Source organism: Oncorhynchus gorbuscha, linkage group LG26 (assembly GCF_021184085.1).
Source record: "Oncorhynchus gorbuscha isolate QuinsamMale2020 ecotype Even-year linkage group LG26, OgorEven_v1.0, whole genome shotgun sequence".
NCBI lineage: Eukaryota > Metazoa > Chordata > Actinopteri > Salmoniformes > Salmonidae > Oncorhynchus > Oncorhynchus gorbuscha.
The window spans coordinates 42,241,344-42,263,265 of NC_060198.1; the positions used below are offsets into that span (position 1 = coordinate 42,241,344).

At 46.8% G+C, this 21,922-nt stretch overlaps 1 protein-coding gene across 3 annotated transcripts in view; it reads left to right on the forward strand.

Moving 5' to 3' along the window:
* LOC124015855 (acid-sensing ion channel 2-like) overlaps positions 1 to 21,922 on the forward strand; it is a 602,527-nt gene that overhangs the window by 359,754 nt on the left and 220,851 nt on the right. Inside the window, exon 1 of one of the 3 annotated variants that reach the window (XM_046331327.1) lies at positions 17,195 to 19,149. The exons of the other annotated variants lie outside the window; for them this stretch is intronic. Coding sequence (XP_046187283.1) covers positions 18,457 to 19,149 — 693 coding nt within the window. The 5' untranslated portion in view covers positions 17,195 to 18,456. Of the gene's footprint in view, positions 1 to 17,194; positions 19,150 to 21,922 lie in introns of those variants that run through there. 3 annotated transcript variants of the gene reach the window in all.

The following is a 21,922-nucleotide window of genomic DNA, read 5'->3' on the forward strand; positions in this document are numbered from 1 at the left end:
TGTTTTTCAATATTGTTGTTTTGTATTTCTGTTTCATCACACCTAACTCATACCTTACTATAGGAACAGGTGGCCATGTTTGGAACACACATGTGCATCCAGTAATTGACTGTGTTACAGAGTTCTGCATAGAGCCCTCTGACTAATGATCCAACGCTCTACACAAGTTAACGCTAATCACTTCTCTGATGAATTGTCCCCCGCTATAGCACTAATAGCATCATTAGAACTGTTGTGGCGGTCTCAGCTCCTTGCCTTTCTATTCCCACAAGGAAGTTTTATTTTGGTTTCCAGAGCAGGATCGGACAGGTTCACTTTCCACATCTAATTGGTTTTGATTCCGTGGGTAAAACCAAATCTTCGCAACAGCTCAGTCTTAAAGGAAAGTTTTCCTCTTGCTAACGGCCCTGCTCACACCTGGCCTACAGCTGGGCCGGACAGCTGGTGTTCCTGTTACCAGGGCAACCTTATGAAAAGGTAGAGGGAATGAGAAAAGGAAAATTGATGATAATGATGAGGACGGTTTCGAGTGGCTCGTGTCACCCTGTACCCTCGTAAACAAAAGATTAAGCTGCAACAAAAGAATGGAGAATGTTTGTAATGAGAATTGCCATTTGTCAAGTCTAAGCAAGTTGTTATTTCAGGCGTCAAATCCATTACTGCCCACGGACTGAGCCAGTGCTCAGATAATATGCTCAGTCTACCACCCAGGTTTCAACCACCTGTTACTGCCCACGGACTGAGCCAGTGCTCAGATAATATGCTCAGTCTACCACCCAGGTTTCAACCACCTGTTACTGCCCACGGACTGAGCCAGTGCTCAGATAATATGCTCAGTCTACCACCCAGGTTTCAACCACCTGTTACTGCCCACTGACTGAGCCAGTGCTCAGATAATATGCTCAGTCTACCACCCAGGTTTCAACCACCTGTTACTGCCCACGGACTGAGCCAGTGCTCAGATAATATGCTCAGTCTACCACCCAGGTTTCAACCACCTGTTACTGCCCACGGACTGAGCCAGTGCTCAGATAATATGCTCAGTCTACCACCCAGGTTTCAACCACCTGTTACTGCCCACGGACTGAGCCAGTGCTCAGATAATATGCTCAGTCTACCACCCAGGTTTCAACCACCTGTTACTGCCCACGGACTGAGCCAGTGCTCAGATAATATGCTCAGTCTACCACCCAGGTTTCAACCACCTGTTACTGCCCACTGACTGAGCCAGTGCTCAGATAATATGCTCAGTCTACCACCCAGGTTTCAACCACCTGTTACTGCCCACTGACTGAGCCAGTGCTCAGATAATATGCTCAGTCTACCACCCAGGTTTCAACCACCTGTTACTGCCCACTGACTGAGCCAGTGCTCAGATAATATGCTCAGTCTACCACCCAGGTTTCAACCACCTGTTTGCCCACAGACTGAGCCAGTGCTCAGATAATATGCTCAGTCTACCACCCAGGTTTCAACCACCTGTTACAGCTTACGGACTGAGCCAGTGCTCAGATAATATGCTCAGTCTACCACCCAGGTTTCAACCACCTGTTACTGCCCACTGACTGAGCCAGTGTTCAGATAATATGCTCAGTCTACCACCCAGGTTTCAACCACCTGTTACTTCACTGGCTGAAGGACAAAGTGTGTATAAAAAAGAGACTTGCGGTGACTGTTCCATATGATTGTTCTAGTCTATTTTTCACCAGAGGTCTGGAGATTTCCAAACCTCAGGCGCCATGTGTGATGATCAGTTTCACCATTACTGATTACAGCTTATACTGGGTCTGCGGACATACACCCCTCATTACCATAGATACGATTAATGTCAGCAATGATCAACATCTTAATCAATACCCTTTTGACCCCTGCCATTACATTAACGCCTGGCACTATTTATATATACGATTACCCCTCTGACCCCTGCCATTATATTAACGCCTGGCACTATTTATATATACGATTACCCCTCTGACCCCTGCGATTACATTAACGCCTGGCACTATTTATATATACGATTACCCCTCTGACTCCTGCCATTATATTAACGCCTGGCACTATTTATATATACGATTACCCCTCTGACTCCTGCCATTATATTAACGCCTGGCACTATTTATATATACGATTACCCCTCTGACTCCTGCCATTATATTAACGCCTGGCACTATTTATATATATGATTACCCCTCTGACCCCTGCGATTACATTAACGCCTGGCACTATTTATATATACGATTACCCCTCTGACTCCTGCCATTATATTAACGCCTGGCACTATTTTTACATACTATTTCTCCTTGAAGCAGTCCCCTGTCTAATGAATATGGATCATCAGGCAAGCTACCACCCTCTAGATTTATGCGCAATATATTGTACACATTTAACCTCTGGTTTAAGAGGGAAAACTGAAAAGCACAGTTGTGATTTTTCTCATTGGCTTCATGATGGTCATAATAACCACTACAGTCGTTTATACAGTATTATCGTTTGAATAATGGATATTGAAGCAAGGGGAATACCCCTGCCAGGGATAAAAAGTGCATGGTTTGTTAACAGATGCAGTGTGGCCCTCTGGGAACTGTTGTTCCAGCCTCAATTGCACTTGAACTCAGCGTGATTGGTCACGGCTGAGTGTGTCAGGGAGAATACAAAGGTGTCTCTCTGGGATTCAGGTCACGTCAGCTCCTGCATCGCTTGACACAGCATGGTGGCCTTGCCAAGCATGTCACCACGGCTACAGTCTGATGAATAGATCACTCCCTTGCCATCGTCTCAGAAGGGAGTGATAAATAGTGATCCATTCACTCTCTGATCCAGTACAGTGATGATGATATACACAGACAATATACAGACGAAGAAGCATGCATGTACAAACAACATACAAGCTAGGCCTATACACACCTAGACACACAGCACACTGGCGGTTTGAGGAAGTTCAGTATAGTCCTGTACCATCCTTACCTACAGTAGGTAAAGTGATGCCTCAACCCAACTGTGTAATGATGGACTCAGAGCCACCCAATTAAAATTGGATTGGCAGAAAAATCCATTGTTGAAATGCTGTGGTTTTTGCTCTCTCCCCTCTCCCCTGTCCCTCTAACACCTTTTGTCAATTTTTTATTTAACCTTTATTTAACTAGGCAAGTCCCTCTAACACCTAGTTAAGCCCTGGGTATGCTGGACTGGTTTTGAAAGGTCGATGTCGGTGGAGTGCAAAGACTGGATTGTGCTTAGACTTTTCAAACTGGGTAGAGGGCTACAGGGTACTGAAAGGGGATGTAGGTAGAAGGCTAAAGGGGACTGAAAGGAGCAGGGGGAGTAATTAGAGAGCTACAGGGTACTGGAAGGGGGAGTATGTAGAGGGCTATAGGGTACTGGAAGGGGGAGTAGGTAGAGGGCTACAGGGTACTGGAAGGAGGATTAGGTAGAGGGCTACATGGTACTGGAAGGGGGAGTAGGTAGAGGGCAACATGGTACTGGAAGGGGGAGTAGGTAGAGGGCTACAGGGTACTGGAAGTGGGAGTAGGTAGAGGGCTACAGGGTACTGGAAGGAGGATTAGGTAGAGGGCTACATGATACTGGAAGTGGGAGTAGGTAGAGGGCAACATGGTACTGGAAGGGGGAGTAGGTAGAGGGCTACAGGGTACTGGAAGGAGGATTAGGTAGAGGGCTACATGATACTGGAAGTGGGAGTAGGTAGAGGGCAACATGGTACTGGAAGGGGGAGTAGGTAGAGGGCTACAGGGTACTGGAAGTGGGAGTAGGTAGAGGGCTACAGGGTACTGGAAGGAGGATTAGGTAGAGGGCTACATGATACTGGAAGTGGGAGTAGGTAGGGGCAACATGGTACTGGAAGGGGAGTAGGTAGAGGGCTACAGGGTACTGGAAGTGGGAGTAGGTAGAGGGCTACAGGGTACTGGAAGGGGGAGTAGGTAGAGAGCTACAGGGTACTGGGAGTGGGAGTAGGTAGAGGGCTACAGGGTACTGGAAGGGGGAGTAGGTAGAGGGCTACAGGGTACAGGAAGGGGGAGTAGGTAGAGGGCTACAGGGTACTGGAAGTGGGAGTAGGTAGAGAGCTACAGGGTACTGGAATTGGGAGTAGGTAGAGGGCTACAGGGTACTGGAAGGAGGAGTGGGTAGAAGGCTATAGGGTACTGGAAGGAGGATTAGGTAGAGGGCTACAGGGTACTGGAAGTGGGAGTAGGAGTAGGTAGAGGGCTACAGAGTACTGGAAGGGGGAGTAGGTAGAGGGCTACAGAGTACTGGAAGGGGGAGTAGGTAGAGGGCTACAGGGTACTGGAAGTGGGAGTAGGTAGAGGGCTACAGGGTACTGGAAGGAGGATTAGGTAGAGGGCTACATGATACTGGAAGTGGGAGTAGGTAGAGGGCAACATGGTACTGGAAGGGGGAGTAGGTAGAGGGCTACAGGGTACTGGAAGTGGGAGTAGGTAGAGGGCTACAGGGTACTGGAAGGGGGAGTAGGTAGAGAGCTACAGGGTACTGGGAGTGGGAGTAGGTAGAGGGCTACAGGGTACACTGGAAGGGAGTAGGTAGAGGGCTACGGGTACAGGAAGGGGAGTAGGTCAGGGTTTCTACTGGAAGTTTCTCCCACTGGAATGGGAGTAGGTAAGGGCTACAGGGAACTGGAAGGAGGAGTGGGTAGAAGGCTACAGGTTACTGGAAGGAGGATTAGGTAGAGGGCCATTTGGGAGCCTAGCAGTAGGTAAGGGCTACAGAGTACTGGAAGGGGATAGCTCCAGAGGGCTACCAGTACTGGAAGGGGAAGGAGAGGCCAGTACTGGAAGGGGCTTCTTCAGAAGCTACAGGGCACTAGAAGGGTTTTAGGTAGAGGACTACAGGGTACTGGAAGTGGGAGTAGGTAGAGGGCTATAGGGTACTGGAAGGGGGAGTAGGTACAGGGTACTGGAAGGAGGATTAGGTAGAGGGCTACATGGTACTGGAAGGGGAGTAGGTAAGGGCAACATGGTACTGGAAGGGGAGTAGATTAGCCATTAGGTAAGGGCTACAGGGTACTGGAAGGAGGATTAGGTAGAGGGCTACATGATACTGGAAGTGGGAGTAGGTAGAGGGCAACATGGTACTGGAAGGGGAGTAGGTAGAGGGCTACAGGGTACTGGAAGGAGGAAAGGTAGAGGGCTACATGATACTGGAAGTCAGGTAGAGGGCAACATGGTACTGGAAGGGGGAGTAGGTAGAGGGCTACAGGGTACTGGAAGTGGGAGTAGGTAGAGGGCTACAGGGTACTGGAAGGAGGATTAGGTAGAGGGCTACATGATACTGGAAGTGGGAGTAGGTAGAGGGCAACATGGTACTGGAAGGGGGAGTAGGTAGAGGGCTACAGGGTACTGGAAGTGGGAGTAGGTAGAGGGCTACAGGGTACTGGAAGGGGGAGTAGGTAGAGAGCTACAGGGTACTGGGAGTGGGAGTAGGTAGAGGGCTACAGGGTACTGGAAGGGGGAGTAGGTAGAGGGCTACAGGGTACAGGAAGGGGGAGTAGGTAGAGGGCTACAGGGTACTGGAAGTGGGAGTAGGTAGAGAGCTACAGGGTACTGGAATTGGGAGTAGGTAGAGGGCTACAGGGTACTGGAAGGAGGAGTGGGTAGAAGGCTACAGGGTACTGGAAGGAGGATTAGGTAGAGGGCTACAGGGTACTGGAAGTGGGAGTAGGAGTAGGTAGAGGGCTACATAGTACTGGAAGGGGGAGTAGGTAGAGGGCTACAGAGTACTGGAAGGGGGAGTAGGTAGAGGGCTACAGGGTACTGGAAGGGGGAGTAGGCAGAGAGCTACAGGGCACTAGAAGGGGGAGTAGGTAGAGGACTACAGGGTACTGGAAGTGGGAGTAGGTAGAGGGCTATAGGGTACTGGAAGGGGGAGTAGGTAGAGGGCTACAGGGTACTGGAAGTGGGAGTAGGCAGAGGGCTACAGTACACTGTGAAGGGAGTAGTACACAGCGTTGTACAAGATCGTCAGTTTCTTGGCAATTTCTCCCATGGAATAGCCTTAATTTCTCAGAACAAGAATAGACTGACGAGTTTCAGAAGAAAGCTCGCCATTTTGAGCCTGCAATCGAACCCACAAACGCTGATGCTCCAGATACCATTCTAAAGAAGGCCAGTTTTATTGCTTCTTCAATCAGGACAACAGTTTTCAGCTGTGCTAACATAATTGTAAAAGGGTTTTCTACTGATCAATTAGCCTTTTAAAATGGTCAACTTGGATTAGCCATTGGAACACAGGAGCGATGGTTGCTGGAACGATGGTTGCTGATAATGGGCCTCTGTATGCCATGAGATATAAGTAGATATTCCATGAAAAATCAGCCGTTTCCAGATACAGTAATCATTTACAACATTAACAATGTCTACATTGTTTTTTTTATGGACACAAAATGTGCTTTTCTTTCAAATACAAGGACATTTCTAAGTGACCCCAAACTTTTGAACGGCAGTGTACATGCAGACACACACACACACCACATGCATTCTCAAATCAGTGCAGTGTTGTCTCTGTCCATTCCTCTGTCGTGTGGACTATCTCTCTGCTGGGGGACCAGGATGATACTCTAGACTAGAGTACTGTGACAGAGAGGGTTGTAGTGACCACTATTAGTGACCACTATCCACAACACCCTGAGGCCTAGCTAATGCACTGTCAGCAGGGTTGGAGCGTAACTGATTACATGTAATCTGATTGAAAAATAACTGTAACTGTAATCAGTTACAACACCAGAAAAAAATACATTGATACCTTTGTGACATTCAATGCAGTGTTAAAAAAGGAGCACATTTAAGTTTGTTCCAGCTGAGCGAGTCTGACCATAAGTCAGAGACTACTACAATAACACACCAAATGTGTTTGATGGATCCTTTTTGACTTCTTCTAATGCCTCTTAAGGGGAAAGTCATCCACAAGTAATGGAAAGTAATCAGATTATGTTACTGAGTTTGGGTAATCCAATCTGATTACTGGACTGATAACTAGTAACTGTAACAGATTACTTTAAGAAAGTAACCTACCCAACCCTGACTGTCAGGACTGGCCCAACAGGTGAAATTCTCTCACAGGCAGGTGGGAAACACACTCCTCAAACCTGTAGAGATTAATCTTAAACAAGCAGTTACAACATGACCACTCTATTCACAGAGAGCAGAATAGTACGTTGACCATGGGCTCCTGTTTGGTTTCTGTCTGCAACCGTTTCACCATGAAAGACTGAGCCCAGAGAGGGAACAATATGCTAGCTTTTATCAGAGGGAAACAGCAGTCCCCCCCCCCACACACAGACAGCTCTCTCTTCTCTCAGTGTCAGGGCTGTATGATGCAGGCAGCCATCCTCTCCTTTAGCCTGTTGCCATGTTCATCAGCTGCAGTATCCTGAGCAGCAGGCACAGCAGCACAGAGCTACTGTCTACCATACCCCTCTACCTCTCTCTTCTCTCAGTGTCAGGGCTGTGTGACGCAGGCAGCCATCCTCTCCTTTAGCCTGTTGCCATGTTCATCAGCTGCAGTATCCTGAGCAGCAGGCACAGCAGCACAGAGCTACTGTCTACCATACCCCTCTACCTGCTCTGTCTATTTCCCTTCCCTGATGAATTCACCTCCTTACTCCCCACGCAGCCCTGATGACAGACTCAGGATGACAGAGACAGGAATTGAAAAGGGGAATTAAGGGACTCAGGAGAGAGCATGGGTTTGGTGTTGTCACACCCCCATTCACTCTAAATTATAGCACCCCTGAGCATGTATATCACAGCACCAGTGTACATACAGTACTCCTGTTTGTGAGACGGGTTTACGACCTCTTTCTAGTTCATTTCAGTGCACCTTAATCAGAGAGATGGCATCTCTGCATTGATAGGACCCCCATCAGACAATATGTGCAGTCATGTACCTGTTTGTGGGTGGAGACATGACAGGCACAGATGATGAAAGCACTATACAACAGGAATTACTTTTTCTTCACACAAACCTTGAGATACAAAGACATTTAGCTGTGTTAAATGTTGGCCATTGCTTTGCCAAACGTATAGTAGTATATATGTATAGTAGTATATATGTATAGTAGTATATATGTATAGTAGTATATACGTATAGTAGTATATATGTATAGTAGTCACCGATAGTCCTGGATGCCTTCCTATTGGTCCTATTGATTCCTCAATAAATTGCACTGAACAAAAATATAAACGCAATATACGTAACAATTTCAAATATTTTACTGAGTTACAGTTCATATACGGAAATCAGACAAATGAAATAAATAAATTAGGCCCGGATCTATAAATTTCACATAACTGGGAATATAGATATGCATCTGTTGGTAACAGAAAGCTTAAAAGAAAAGTAGGGTCGTGTATCAGAAAACCTGTCAGTATCTGGTGTGAACACCATTTGCCTCATGCAGCGCGACACATCTCCGTCGCATGGAGTTGATCAGGCTGTTGATTGTGGCCTGTGGAATGTGGTCCTACTCCTCTTCAATGGATGTGCGAAGTTGCTGGATATTGGGGCGATATGGATAGCACTGTCTTACACGTCGATCCATAGCATCCCAAACATGCTCAATGGGTGACACGTCTGGTGAGTATAAACATGAGGTGATGTCGGCGGATGAATGACACGACAATGGGCCTCAGGATCTCATCACAGTATCTCTGTGCATTCAAATTGCCATCGATAAAATGCCATTGTGTTCGTTGTTCATAGCTTATGCCTGCCCATGTCAAAACCCCACTGCCACCATGACAGCAGCAAAACGCTCGATCACACAATGGAGCTGTTGCCCCATACAATTGAAACCGATATTCATCTGTGAAGGGCACACTTCACAGATGAGCATTTGCCAACTGAAATCGATTACGACGCCAAACTGCAGTCAGGTCAAGACCCTGGTGAGGACGATGCCAAACTGCAGTCAGGTCAAGACCCTGGTGAGGACGACGCCAAACTGCAGTCAGGTCAAAACCCTGTTGAGGACGACGCCAAACTGCAGTCAGGTCAAGACCCTGGTGAGGACGACGCCAAACTGCAGTCAGGTCAAGACCCTGGTGAGGACGACGCCAAACTGCAGTCAGGTCAAGACCCTGGTGAGGACGACGGCAAACTGCAGTCAGGTCAAGACCCTGTTGAGGACGACGCCAAACTGCAGTCAGGTCAAGACCCTGGTGAGGACGACGCCAAACTGCAGTCAGGTCAAGACCCTGGTGAGGACGACGGCAAACTGCAGTCAGGTCAAGACCCTGGTGAGGACGACGCCAAACTGCAGTCAGGTCAAGACCCTGGTGAGGACGATGCCAAACTGCAGTCAGGTCAAGACCCTGGTGAGGACGGCGGCAAACTGCAGTCAGGTCAAGACCCTGGTGAGGACGACACCAAACTGCAGTCAGGTCAAGACCCTGGTGAGGATGACGCCAAACTGCAGTCAGGTCAAGACCCTGGTGAGGACGACAACAAACTGCAGTCAGGTCAAGACACTGGTGAGGACGACGCCAAACTGCAGTCAGGTCAAGACCCTGGTGAGGACGACGGCAAACTGCAGTCAGGTCAAGACCCTGGTGAGGACGACGGCAAACTGCAGTCAGGTCAAGACCCTGGTGAGGACGACGGCAAATGAGCTTCCCTGACAGTTTGTGCAGAAATGATTTGGTTGTGCAAACCTGTAGTTTGAACATCTTGGCCATGTTCTGTTATAATCTCTACCCGGCACAGCCAGAAGAGGACTGGCCACTCCACATAGCCTGGTTCCTCTCTAGGTTTCTTCCTAGGTTTTGGCCTTTCTAGGGAGTTTTTCCTAGCCACCGTGCTTCTACACCTGCATTGCTTGCTGTTTGGGGTTTTAGGCTGGGTTTCTGTACAGCACTTTGAGATATCAGCTGATGTACGAAGGGCTATATAAATAAATTTGATTTGATTTGATTTATAGTTTCCTCAGCTGTCCAGGTGACTGGTCTCAGATGATCCCACAGGTGAAAGTCGGATATGGAGGTCCTGGGCTGGCGTGGTTACACTTGGTCTGCGGTTGTGAGGCTGGTTGGACGTATTGCCAAATTCTCTAAAATTACCTTGGAGGTGGTTTATGGTAGAGACATTAACATTCAATTCTCTATTAACAGCTCTGGTGGACATTCCTGCAGTCAGCATGCCAATTGCACGCTCCCTCAAAACTTGAGCCATCTGTGGCATTGTGTTGTGTGACAAAACTGCACATTTTAGAGTGGCCTTTTATTGTCCCCTGCACAACGTGCACCTGTGTAAGGATCATGCTGTTTAATCAGCATATTGATATGCCACACCTGTCAGGTGGATGGATTATCTTGGCAGGAGAAATGCTCACTAACAGGGATGTACAAATGTGTGAACAAAATTTGAAATAAATTATATTTCCGTGTGTGTGGAACATTTCTGTGGTATTTTAATTCAGCTCATGAAACAAGTGATGACCAGGTGGCGAATCGCATCTCTGCATGTCTGGCAGACATATCAGTGTGGATGACGGATCACCACCTCAAGCTGAACCTCGGCAAGACGGAGCTGCTCTTCCTCCCGGGGAAGGACTGCCCGTTCCATGATCTCGCCATCACGGTTGACAACTCCATTGTGTCCTCCTCCCAGAGCGCTAAGAAACTTGGCATGATCCTGGACAACACCCTGTCGTTCTCAACCAACATCAAGGCGGTGGCCCGTTCCTGTAGGTTCATGCTCTACAACATCCGCAGAGTACGACCCTGCCTCACACAGGAAGCGGCGCAGGTCCTAATCCAGGCACTTGTCATCTCCCGTCTGGATTAGTGCAACTCGCTGTTGGCTGGGCTCCCTGCCTGTGCCATTAAACCCCTTCATCTCATCCAGAACGCCACAGCCCGTCTGGTGTTCAACCTTCCCAAGTTCTCTCACGTCACCCCGCTCCTCCGTTCTCTCCACTGGCTTCCAGTTGAAGCTCGCATCCGCTACAAGACCATGGTGCTTGCCTACGGAACTGTGAGGGGAACGGCACCTCAGTACCTCCAGGCTCTGATCAGGCCCTACACCCAAACAAGGGCACTGCGTTCATCCACCTCTGGCCTGCTCGCCTCCCTACCACTGAGGAAGTACAGCTCCCGCTCAGCCCAGTCAAAACTGTTCGCTGCTCTGGCCCCCCCAATGGTGGAACAAACTCCCTCACGGCGCCAGGACAGCGGAGTCAATCACCACCTTCCGGAGACACCTGAAACCCCACCTCTTTAAGGAATACCTAGGATAGGATAAGTAATCCCTCTCACCCCCCCCCCCCCTTAAGATTTAGATGCACTATTGTAAAGTGACTGTTCCACTGGATGTCATAAGGTGAATGCACCAATTTGTAAGTCGCTCTGGATAAGAGCGTCTGCTAAATGACTTAAATGTAAAATGTAAATGTAAGTGACCAACACTTTCCATGTTGTGTTTATATTTTTGTTCAGTGTATTTTGAATAACTGCAGCTGAACTCTCAGGGGGACCCTTCATCACCATCACACCTTGTACAGTATGCTGGTAACTAACCCAAGATTATTGACGTCATTTCCAATGGGAGCAAATGAAGCATAGTGTGCAGAACAAGCAAGAAGGTGGGTAGAGCCAAGCACAAGCTAGCAAGATCCTACTGGTGTGTTCTAACATATATTTGCATATTTCCATTAGGGAACGCCTACTCTGTGAAGTGTGCATGTGAAGTTACTCAAGTCGTCTTTGCGCTCCTTTTAAACAATGCAATGTTTAGAAACGTTTTTAAAGGGTCAAGTCTACAAAACTTAGTGCGCTCTGTTCATAACAGATTGTAGTTTTTGGGAAATGAAAACTGTATTGAGATCGAATGTTTCATCAATGAGAAAATGTGCGGAATGTCGGCCAAGTCTCATCTAGCTCCATCTTCTCCCACTTCCCTCCACTGGTCTTATTTGGTGGTGAGAAGAAGTTGTAAACGGATGCTTCAGATTTATACATCACATCCTGTGAAGTATCTGGCTCCTACTTCTTTCTGTGATATGACAGTCTTTCCCTGGTATACTGGCGGACCAGGAGTCATTTATCTCACCTCATTCTCTCGAGCCAGATTAGCTATATCACCAGCATGGATCAAGCTTCATAAGAAGCTTCGTCTTCCACTGCAGACAATCTAAACGGGCTAAAGCATGTTTCACATGCTGTCTCTCTACAAACCAACAGTAGCTGTTGGTCTATGCACTATAACTAAGGCGCTGTAATGGCATCGATCTATTTGAAAGATCAATATCTTGCACTGTAAGAAATAAGAAGGGAATATATTTAGACATAAATAACACGGTGACCTGACGAAGAACTTTGCAGGATGGAAACGTAGTTTGTTTATGAATAAAGGTATGTGGTGGGGCTTATGAGTGCCAGCTCTATTTCTATTGGCCCTGCACCCCACTAAGGAATGTTGGATCACACTTGACTATATAATTAACATAGCAACAACATGAAGTGTGTCTACACCAGACCAGATCACAGTAGACAAACAAACACCTGAATGATCCTGAGGCATCCCATCCATTTGGAGAGGTTGAGTGTGGTCAATACCAGATTGCATAGCTATTACTGTCCTCGCTCTGTGGTGTTGGTGAAGATGATGGCTGTCGTACAACATCTAATCAGAGACTACACACTACAGAGCAGCAGGGTTATGATTGGGATACAACAAACAGACCCAATCCCCCTATCTCCTCTCATTTCATCAAGCCAACTGATGATTATTCCATGCCATGACAACAACTAATAGCCATAATGACTGCAGTGAGCTCGAAGAACTCACCCACATAGGGAGCGTTCAATCTATTACCACCCTACAGCTCAGCAGCAGCCCTCCCTTTCATTTAGAGAGGAGGCAGTTTTGAAGCGAGGGGAGGCCCTGCTACACCTACAGCCAGACAAGTGTGACTACGCTCGATTAAAAAACTCCTAAAATACAGAAAAGCCATTGATCGCCTGTTGTTGGTGTCATCTTAATGCATGCTGTGGATTTGATGGATGGCAGTGCTGCACACTGTCTCCTCATCCTGCTCATCTTTCATCTGCTCCCCACGTCACTGCTTCTCTCCCTCAGAGGGGGTAAAGGGTTAGCGACCCTCAAGCCGTCTTTTTGTGATTCAAATCCTTTAGCAACGCGTAGAAAATGCTTGTATGAGGGAATCTGTGATGTGTGTGTTGATTTTCTGTCTGCCTCGAAGTCCTGAGAGAAGAGATACATTTCATCTATGGAAATCATAATAGCCTTTATACCCTTTCCGCACATCCTTTCTTCATGGTTATTGTACTATTGTCCAGTCCTTGAATCCTGGACAGTGTTTGTTGATGAAGGACATGGGGTATTACACAGTAGATGCACAAATGATTGTGGACAGAAGAATGCGTGTAATTGAATCAGATGGTTCAGGGATATATCTCTGATTAATCTCGGACTCCCCTGATGTTTTGGAGGCTGGCTAATTGGATATTTATGTTGAACCTTTGAGCTGTTCTCCTCTATACTGATGCTAGCTGGGCTACCCTGAATGACACTCCTCGTCTAATTATGCTGCTGCTGGATGGATTCAGACTGGATAAAGGACTGGCTCTGCAGTCCTTTAAGCTGCAAGGCGGTGCATTAGAAGAAACGGGTGCATGTTCATGATATGTGTGTGTCCCTATGGGTGAGATATACATTATTTTACATCTTCTATGTGTTTACAGTTTTCCTTTTACATGAGTGTAGTGTGTATGTCTATCTGTGTTGAGTCAGTGAGAGTCACAGAGTAGGACCAGTAGTCTTTTGTGTTTCACCTGACATTTAAGGACAAAGAGTCTGTATAAAATAGTAGTTGGGTGTGCAACACACACACGGACACACACCCACTATACAGGGGTGAGCCTGGTAAGCCTCAGACAGGAGATGAAGTCATTGGCACCTGGGCTGTGATTATGACTAGTAAACCACCATGCTCCTGATTAGAGTGGCTGTGTGTGCGACTGTGTGTGTGTGTGTGTGTGTGTGTGTGTGTGTGTGTGTGTGTGTGTGTGTGTGTGTGTGTGTGTGTGTGTGTGTGTGTGTGTGTGTGTGTGTGTGTGTGTGTGTGTGTGTGTGTGTGTGTGTGTGTGTGTGTGTGTGTGTGTGTGTGTGTGTGGTCCTCTATGTGAAGGGTTTCTCTAGGCATGTGTGTGTGCGTGGTCCTCTATGTGAAGGGTTTCTCTAGGCATGTGTGTGGGCTGGATGTGTGTGTGCGTGGTCCTCTATGTGAAGGGTTTCTCTAGGCATGTGTGTGGGCTGGGTGTGTGTGTGCGTGGTCCTCTATGTGAAGGGTTTCTCTAGGCGTGTGTGTGGGCTGGGTGTGTGTGTGCTGGGTGTGTGTGGGCTGGGTGTGTGTGGGCTGGGTGTGTGTGTGCGTGGTCCTCTATGTGAAGGGTTTCTCTAGGCGTGTGTGTGGGCTGGGTGTGTGTGTGCGTGGTCCTCTATGTGAAGCGTTTCTCTAGCCGTGTGTGTGGGCTGGGTGTGTGTGGGCTGGGTGTGTGTGGGCTGGGTGTGTGTGTGCGTGGTCCTCTATGTGAAGGGTTTCTCTAGGCATGTGTGTGGGCTGGGTGTGTGTGTGCGTGGTCCTCTATGTGAAGCGTTTCTCTAGGCATGTGTGGGCTGGGTGTGTGTGTGCGTGGTCCTCTATGTGAAGCGTTTCTCTAGGCATGTGTGTGGGCTGGGTATTGCGTCTATGTGAAGGGTTTCTCTAGGCATGTGTGTGGGCTGGGTGTGTGTGGGCTGGGTGTGTGTGTGCGTGGTCCTCTATGTGAAGGGTTTCTCTAGGCATGTGTGTGGGCTGGGTGTGTGTGTGCGTGGTCCTCTATGTGAAGCGTTTCTCTAGGCATGTGTGTGGGCTGGGTGTGTGTGTGCGTGGTCCTCTATGTGAAGCGTTTCTCTAGGCATGTGTGTGGGCTGGGTATGTGTGTGCGTGGTCCTCTATGTGAAGGGTTTCTCTAGGCATGTGTGTGGGCTGGGTGTGTATATGACCCCTCAGTGTAGAAGCTTTTTCATCACATCTCCTGTGATCAAATCACATGGAGCTGTCAGAAAGCATTGCGTTACAGCACGTACAAGTCACACGACTGCAAGTCGGCCAAGCCAACGCAATGAGTTATAATGCTGCACATTACACATTTTCTCTTTCGCTGTTGCTGTTTGTGTTTCCATAACAGCTACACAATTCACTTAGCCCCAGTGAGTCATACAAGATAAGCACAGATACCAGTTGTTATTCAGCTTGATAATGACTTAGTCATAGGGGACACACAGAGGGCAGATTCTACTGTACTTATAGTGTTAGTCCCAAATGGCACCCTATTCTATATAAAGTGCGCCACTTTTGACCAGGGCCCATAGAAAATAGGGTGCCATTTGAGACATAGTCTCTGCTGTTTTCTGAGCTGGGCTCCTATTCAACTCTCTCCTCTCTGTTAGCTGAGAACAGCTAGGAGCAACTCAATTAAACAAGTGAAAAATAGTCCTCTCACTTGGAGGGAAAAAAAACCCTTCACTTTGTCATTAGCAGATGGATGCTCTGTCAAAAGCATTTCGGAGAATTCTTCCTCATCTTAAATGCAAATGAAGCAATATTACAAACCGAGATATTCAAATATTAATGTGTCTGAGATTATAGTTTCATTAGGGATTTTCTTTTTTTCCCAAAAAGAGACATGTGTAACCGTAAACTGTTCCTCCTAAATAATCAATATCGTTATTGTATATATTATCTATATATATTATTATATATCTTTTTCAAAAGTTAAAAGGTACTAAATGACTGCATTGTTATGATGACGTTATAACTGCTACAGGCCAACTGGACAGTACTGAGTGGACTGTAGCTGGAACTGTCTGAGGTGCCCAGTAACACCACTGACTGAGTCAGACATGCAGGTGCAGCACTTTCTGTTGCCCTATTATGATGATGCTTCTTCTTTTGTACTACACTCATGTCTCACTGTCTCATGCATTGTCTATTTGCCAGACTTGTGCTTCCAGTACTATGACCCCTGCAGTTCTCTAACACTCCAACACTCTCCATACTTATCAGAAGGGATGTAGTATCTACGCTACTGCTCATTTCGTTGTGTTGCACACAGTACATGTGTGTGGCGTCTTTGTGAATAAAAACGTCCACTATATGAACGTGTGCAGATGTAAATGGGATGTAAATGTTAGGAGAAGGATAGTCGTCCCCCATGTGATTTCACTGAAGAGCACAGCTGAGCCAATGCTGTTAGGAGACATGACAAGTCAAAGTTGTCATGAGAGTTAGTTGGTGATGAGAAGCCATATGTACAGTGCAAACCAAGCCTGAAGCTCTGCTAAGACGACCACAGAGCTTTTCAATGTTGCACTTAGGTGTTACTCTTGTTTGTCTTGTCATATTTCATTCAATCACATCCTTCCCTCCATCTGTCTAATGTCTTGCTTTTTTCTTGATTTTATCTACCCGCTATGTTGACAACATAAGTCAAGATAATTTATGTTTCACAAAGGGAGACAGAGGAGAGAGAGAGAGAAAGAGAGAGAGAGAGAGAGATGGAGAGAGAGAGAGAGCGAGAGAGAGAGAGACAGAGGAGAGAGAGAGAAAGAGAGAGAGAGAGACAGAGAGAGAGAGAGAAAGAGAGAGAGAGAGAGAGAGAGAGAGAGAGAGAGAGAGAGAGAGAGAGAGAGAGAGAGAGAGAGAGAGAGAGAAGACTAGGTTGACAGAGGAAGAGGGTAAAGCAGAGAGAGAAAGCAATAATTCAGTATGATGCTGAGAGAGAGAGAGAGAGAGCTCCCTCTCTGAGAGAGAGAGAGAGACTCTCTTGACTAGGTTGAAAGAGGGTAAAGCAGCCAAAGCAATAATTCAGTATGATGCTGTTTGTCTCAGGCTCCCTCTCTGAGTGCACACACACTCTCTTGCTCTCCCATTCTGCTCCTGTTGTGGGAGAGAGAGAACATAGAGAGAGAGACAGAGAGAGAGAGAGAGAGAGAGAGAGAGAGAGAGAGAGAGAGAGAGAGAGAGAGAGAGAGAGAGAGAGAGAGAGAGAGAGAGAGAGAGAGAGAGAGAGAGAGAGAGAGAGAGAGAGAGAGAGAGAATGCACACATCTACTTCATGGGAGGAGGAGGAGCCTGGTTGGGGGTGGAGCTGAGAAGGATTGACGGACATCGGCACAAGAGGAGGAGGAGCGTGGGGGCAAGTTAATGAATTTGATTTGGAGAGAAGTATTTTTAGAAAAGGAAGAAAACAAGAGGAGCGTTACGATTGGAAATTACACAGTTCTGAGGGAGAGAAACAGAGAGTGAAAGAACTGGAGCGAGAGAATGAGGGAAAGAGAGATACCAGGACCTGAGCGTGACTGAACAGATTTTCCATCGACTCTGGTCAGGTTTCCCACAGGGAAACGCAGTGTGTGTGCATGTGTTCCTCTCTTAATGTGAATGAGTGTTTGCATGCATCTGAGACTAAGAAGTGCCTGCTCCTCGCACAAGCCGTACATTATCACCCGCAGGACACAACACCCGCTCCTCCAGTCAAGAGAGGAGGAGAAGAGAAAGGAGAACGGAGGGGGAATAGGGAGAGAGTGACAGATGGGAAGAGGGGAAGGCTGGAAATCAAGAAGATAAAAATGAGCTCACAAAAAAAGCCGGAGAATAAATTAGCGAGGTAGACTCACAAAGGCAATTAGTGATGTACGGCTGCTCGTTTTAGCGGTGTCATGTAAACAAGTCCAGCCTCTGGCCGTGGTGGTGTTGGAGGGTTAGCAGGTTGAACGAGGCTGAGCATCACTGATCGAAGTGGAGCGACGGCAAAGTCCCAAAAGACAGCAGCCTCGGTCGGCAGAGAGGAGCGCCGACAGAGCAGAGGGAACCGGCAGGACGAGCCGTTCTTTGACAGACGGCACCAGATAGAACCACAACAGACTCACTGCTCTCTTCTTTAACCTTCCGTTCTTTCATTTTGTCTGTGCTTCTCAGCTCATCTTGCCTCTCTCTCTCTCTCTCCCTCTCTCACTCTCTCTATCTCTCTCTCTGTCCCTCTGTCTCTTCCTCTCTCGCTCTGTGCTACACTAACTGGTGCGGATGCTGGAGCCGCTCATGTAGAAGCTGCATCGCTTGGTGCATATTTGCATGTCTGAATGTATTTTTTACTGCTGCGTTGGGTGAGTGGAGTACTTTCAGGTCAAGGGAACCAGATGGACTGAGTGGGAGAAGCCCAACAAGTAGCTAAAGAGTAAAACAGGAAATCAACAACAACAACAAACAGAAGACACTGTGACAGAGAGAGAGAGTTAGTATGTGTGTGTGTGAGTGAGTGAGGTTGTGTGTGAGGAGCTTGTACGGATTGTGTGTAACAGCAGAGTCAGATAAGCACAAATCCAGGTGTGGATTACATCAGTGGGGATATCGGTGCCCTGGAGCTCCATGTGGGGCCCAGCCCCTGAGGCCTGGCTGGGAGATGAAGCCTTTCTCTCTGTACTAGGAGCGGTTTGGGCAGCCATGGCTCTGGAGGGGCGATGTCTCCAGCGGGGATCCCCAGCCGTGGTGAGGAGAGGTCGCCGGCGCCTCCCTGCAAGGCCAGGCCTGTCCTCAATCACCTCTACCCTGCTGGCTGGGACAAGTCTGCATGGCCTCAGGCATGTTTGTGTGTCCGGTGGCTCCATAGGCCGTCGGGCCTTCTGGCTGCTGGCCCTGTGCACCTCATTGGGCCTGCTCCTGTCCTGGTCCTCCAACCGCCTGCTCCACTGGCTCTCCTTCCCCACCTACACACGGATCCACACAGAGTGGGCCAAGGAGATGGCCTTCCCCACAGTCACTATCTGCAACAACAACCCAATCCGCCTCTACAAGCTCACCAAAAGTGACCTGTACTTTGCTGGCCACTGGCTGGGCCTACTGCTGGCCAACCGGACGGTGAGACCCATGGTATTGGATTTGCTGCAGGAGGACAGCCAGGCCTGGTTCAGCAAACTGTCTGACTTCAGGCTGTTCCTGCCCCCCAGAAACTTTGAGGGCAGCAACCTGGAGTTTATGGACCGGCTGAGCCACCAGCTAGAGGAAATGCTTCTCTCCTGCAAGTACCGAGGGGAACCGTGCGGTCCCCAGAACTTCACCTCTGTAAGTCTCAGCATAGCTCCCTCTTAAATCACTTCTTAATTGACAGTTTAGCTCTGTGTGGTGGTTGAACCTCCCAGACTGTTCATCTGATTTCACCTGTTGTCTCTCCTCTTTCATGGAGTTTCATCTCTTTCCTTGAAGTTCACAGTAGTTAACCGCAGGGTTTGGAACCCCAAAAAATGTCCAATCGTTTTATTCTGAACAGAACCATTATTTGTTTAGTTCCATTCCACTGTTCCAACCTGCAAAAGTTCTGATTAGTTTCGAAACAAAAAAAAAGTACCAGTTTATATTGTTCTTTTCTGTTTTCTTTTAAATGTCTGAAGTAATTGTCTTTTTTTACATTAGCTCAGCATTACATTTCTTTACCAATCAGTGAGGATAAGGCTTGCAATGGAGCAATATAGCTTGCAATGGAGCGGGCAAGCTATATTTGTTTTAGCCTAGGCAGCCAATGGTAGAGTTCTCATTGCGGCTGAACATTTTAGCCTGGTCCGACCCAAGCCCGATGAGCTGAAGCCCTAGCCCAGGCCTAGTCCGACATCCCATAAATGTAATGAGCCCGAAACCAAAACGATGTCTGCTCTTTTGTTCAAGTTAAGTAGACTATTAATTTACCATGGTTTTACAACAACGTGAGATGTTGTTGGAAGCGAGCAGAGTGAGGAGAGAGTGAAAAGCCCAAGCCTTGTCTAAGAGAAGTGATGAGAGGGGAAAACCCAACTTGAATATAATCAACAACTGTTGTATGTGGATCTCAGGGTTTATACAGTAAGACATCCATACTGTTGTATGTGGATCTCAGGGTTTATACAGTAAGACATCCATACTGTTGTATGTGAATCTCAGGGTTTATACAGTAAGACATCCATACTGTTGTATGTGAATCTCAGGGTTTATACAGTAAGACATCCATACTGTTGTATGTGGATCTCAGGGTTTATACAGTAAGACATCCATACTGTTGTATGTGGATCTCAGGGTTTATACAGTAAGACATCCATACTGTTGTATGTGGATCTCGGGGTTTATACAGTAAGACATCCATACTGTTGTATGTGGATCTCAGGGTTTATACAGTAAGACATCCATACTGTTGTATCTAGTTCTGGTCCATCTCAGGGTTTTTACAGTAAGACATCCATACTGTTGTATGTGGATCTCAGGGTTTATACAGTAAGACATCCATACTGTTGTATGTGGATCTCAGGGTTTTTACAGTAAGACATCCATACTGTTGTATGTGGATCTCAGGGTTTATACAGTAAGACATCCATACTGTTGTATGTGGATCTCAGGGTTTATACAGTAAGACATCCATACTGTTGTATCTAGTTCTGGTCCATCTCAGGGTTTATACAGTAAGACATCCATACTGTTGTATGTGGATCTCAGGATTTATACAGTAAGACATCCATACTGTTCTATGTGGATCTCAGGGTTTATACAGTAAGACATCCATACTGTTGTATGTGGATCTCAGGGTTTTTACAGTAAGACATCCATACTGTTGTATGTGGATCTCAGGGTTTATACAGTAAGACATCCATACTGTTGTATGTGGATCTCAGGGTTTATACAGTAAGACATCCATACTGTTGTATGTGGATCTCAGGGTTTTTACCGTAAGACATCCATACTGTTGTATGTGGATCTCAGGGTTTATACAGTAAGACATCCATACTGTTGTATCTAGTTCTGGTCCATCTCAGGGTTTATACAGTAAGACATCCATACTGTTGTATGTGGATCTCAGGGTTTATACAGTAAGACATCCATACTGTTGTATGTGGATCTCAGGGTTTATACAGTAAGACATCCATACTGTTTTATGTGGATCTCAGGGTTTATACAGTAAGACATCCATACTGTTGTATGTGGATCTCAGGGTTTATACAGTAAGACATCCATACTGTTGTATGTGGATCTCAGGGTTTATACAGTAAGACATCCATACTGTTGTATGTGAATCTCAGGGTTTATACAGTAAGACATCCATACTGTTGTATGTGAATCTCAGGGTTTATACAGTAAGACATCCATACTGTTGTATGTGGATCTCAGGGTTTATACAGTAAGACATCCATACTGTTGTATGTGGATCTCGGGGTTTATACAGTAAGACATCCATACTGTTGTATGTGGATCTCAGGGTTTATACAGTAAGACATCCATACTGTTGTATCTAGTTCTGGTCCATCTCAGGGTTTTTACAGTAAGACATCCATACTGTTGTATGTGGATCTCAGGGTTTATACAGTAAGACATCCATACTGTTGTATGTGGATCTCAGGGTTTATACAGTAAGACATCCATACTGTTGTATGTGGATCTCAGGGTTTTTACAGTAAGACATCCATACTGTTGTATGTGGATCTCAGGGTTTATACAGTAAGACATCCATACTGTTGTATGTGGATCTCAGGGTTTATACAGTAAGACATCCATACTGTTGTATGTGGATCTCAGGGTTTTTACAAAGTAAGACATCCATACTGTTGTATGTGGATCTCAGGGTTTATACAGTAAGACATCCATACTGTTGTATCTAGTTCTGGTCCATCTCAGGGTTTATACAGTAAGACATCCATACTGTTGTATGTGGATCTCAGGGTTTATACAGTAAGACATCCATACTGTTGTATGTGGATCTCAGGGTTTATACAGTAAGACATCCATACTGTTTTATGTGGATCTCAGGGTTTATACAGTAAGACATCCATACTGTTGTATGTGGATCTCAGGGTTTATACAGTAAGACATCCATACTGTT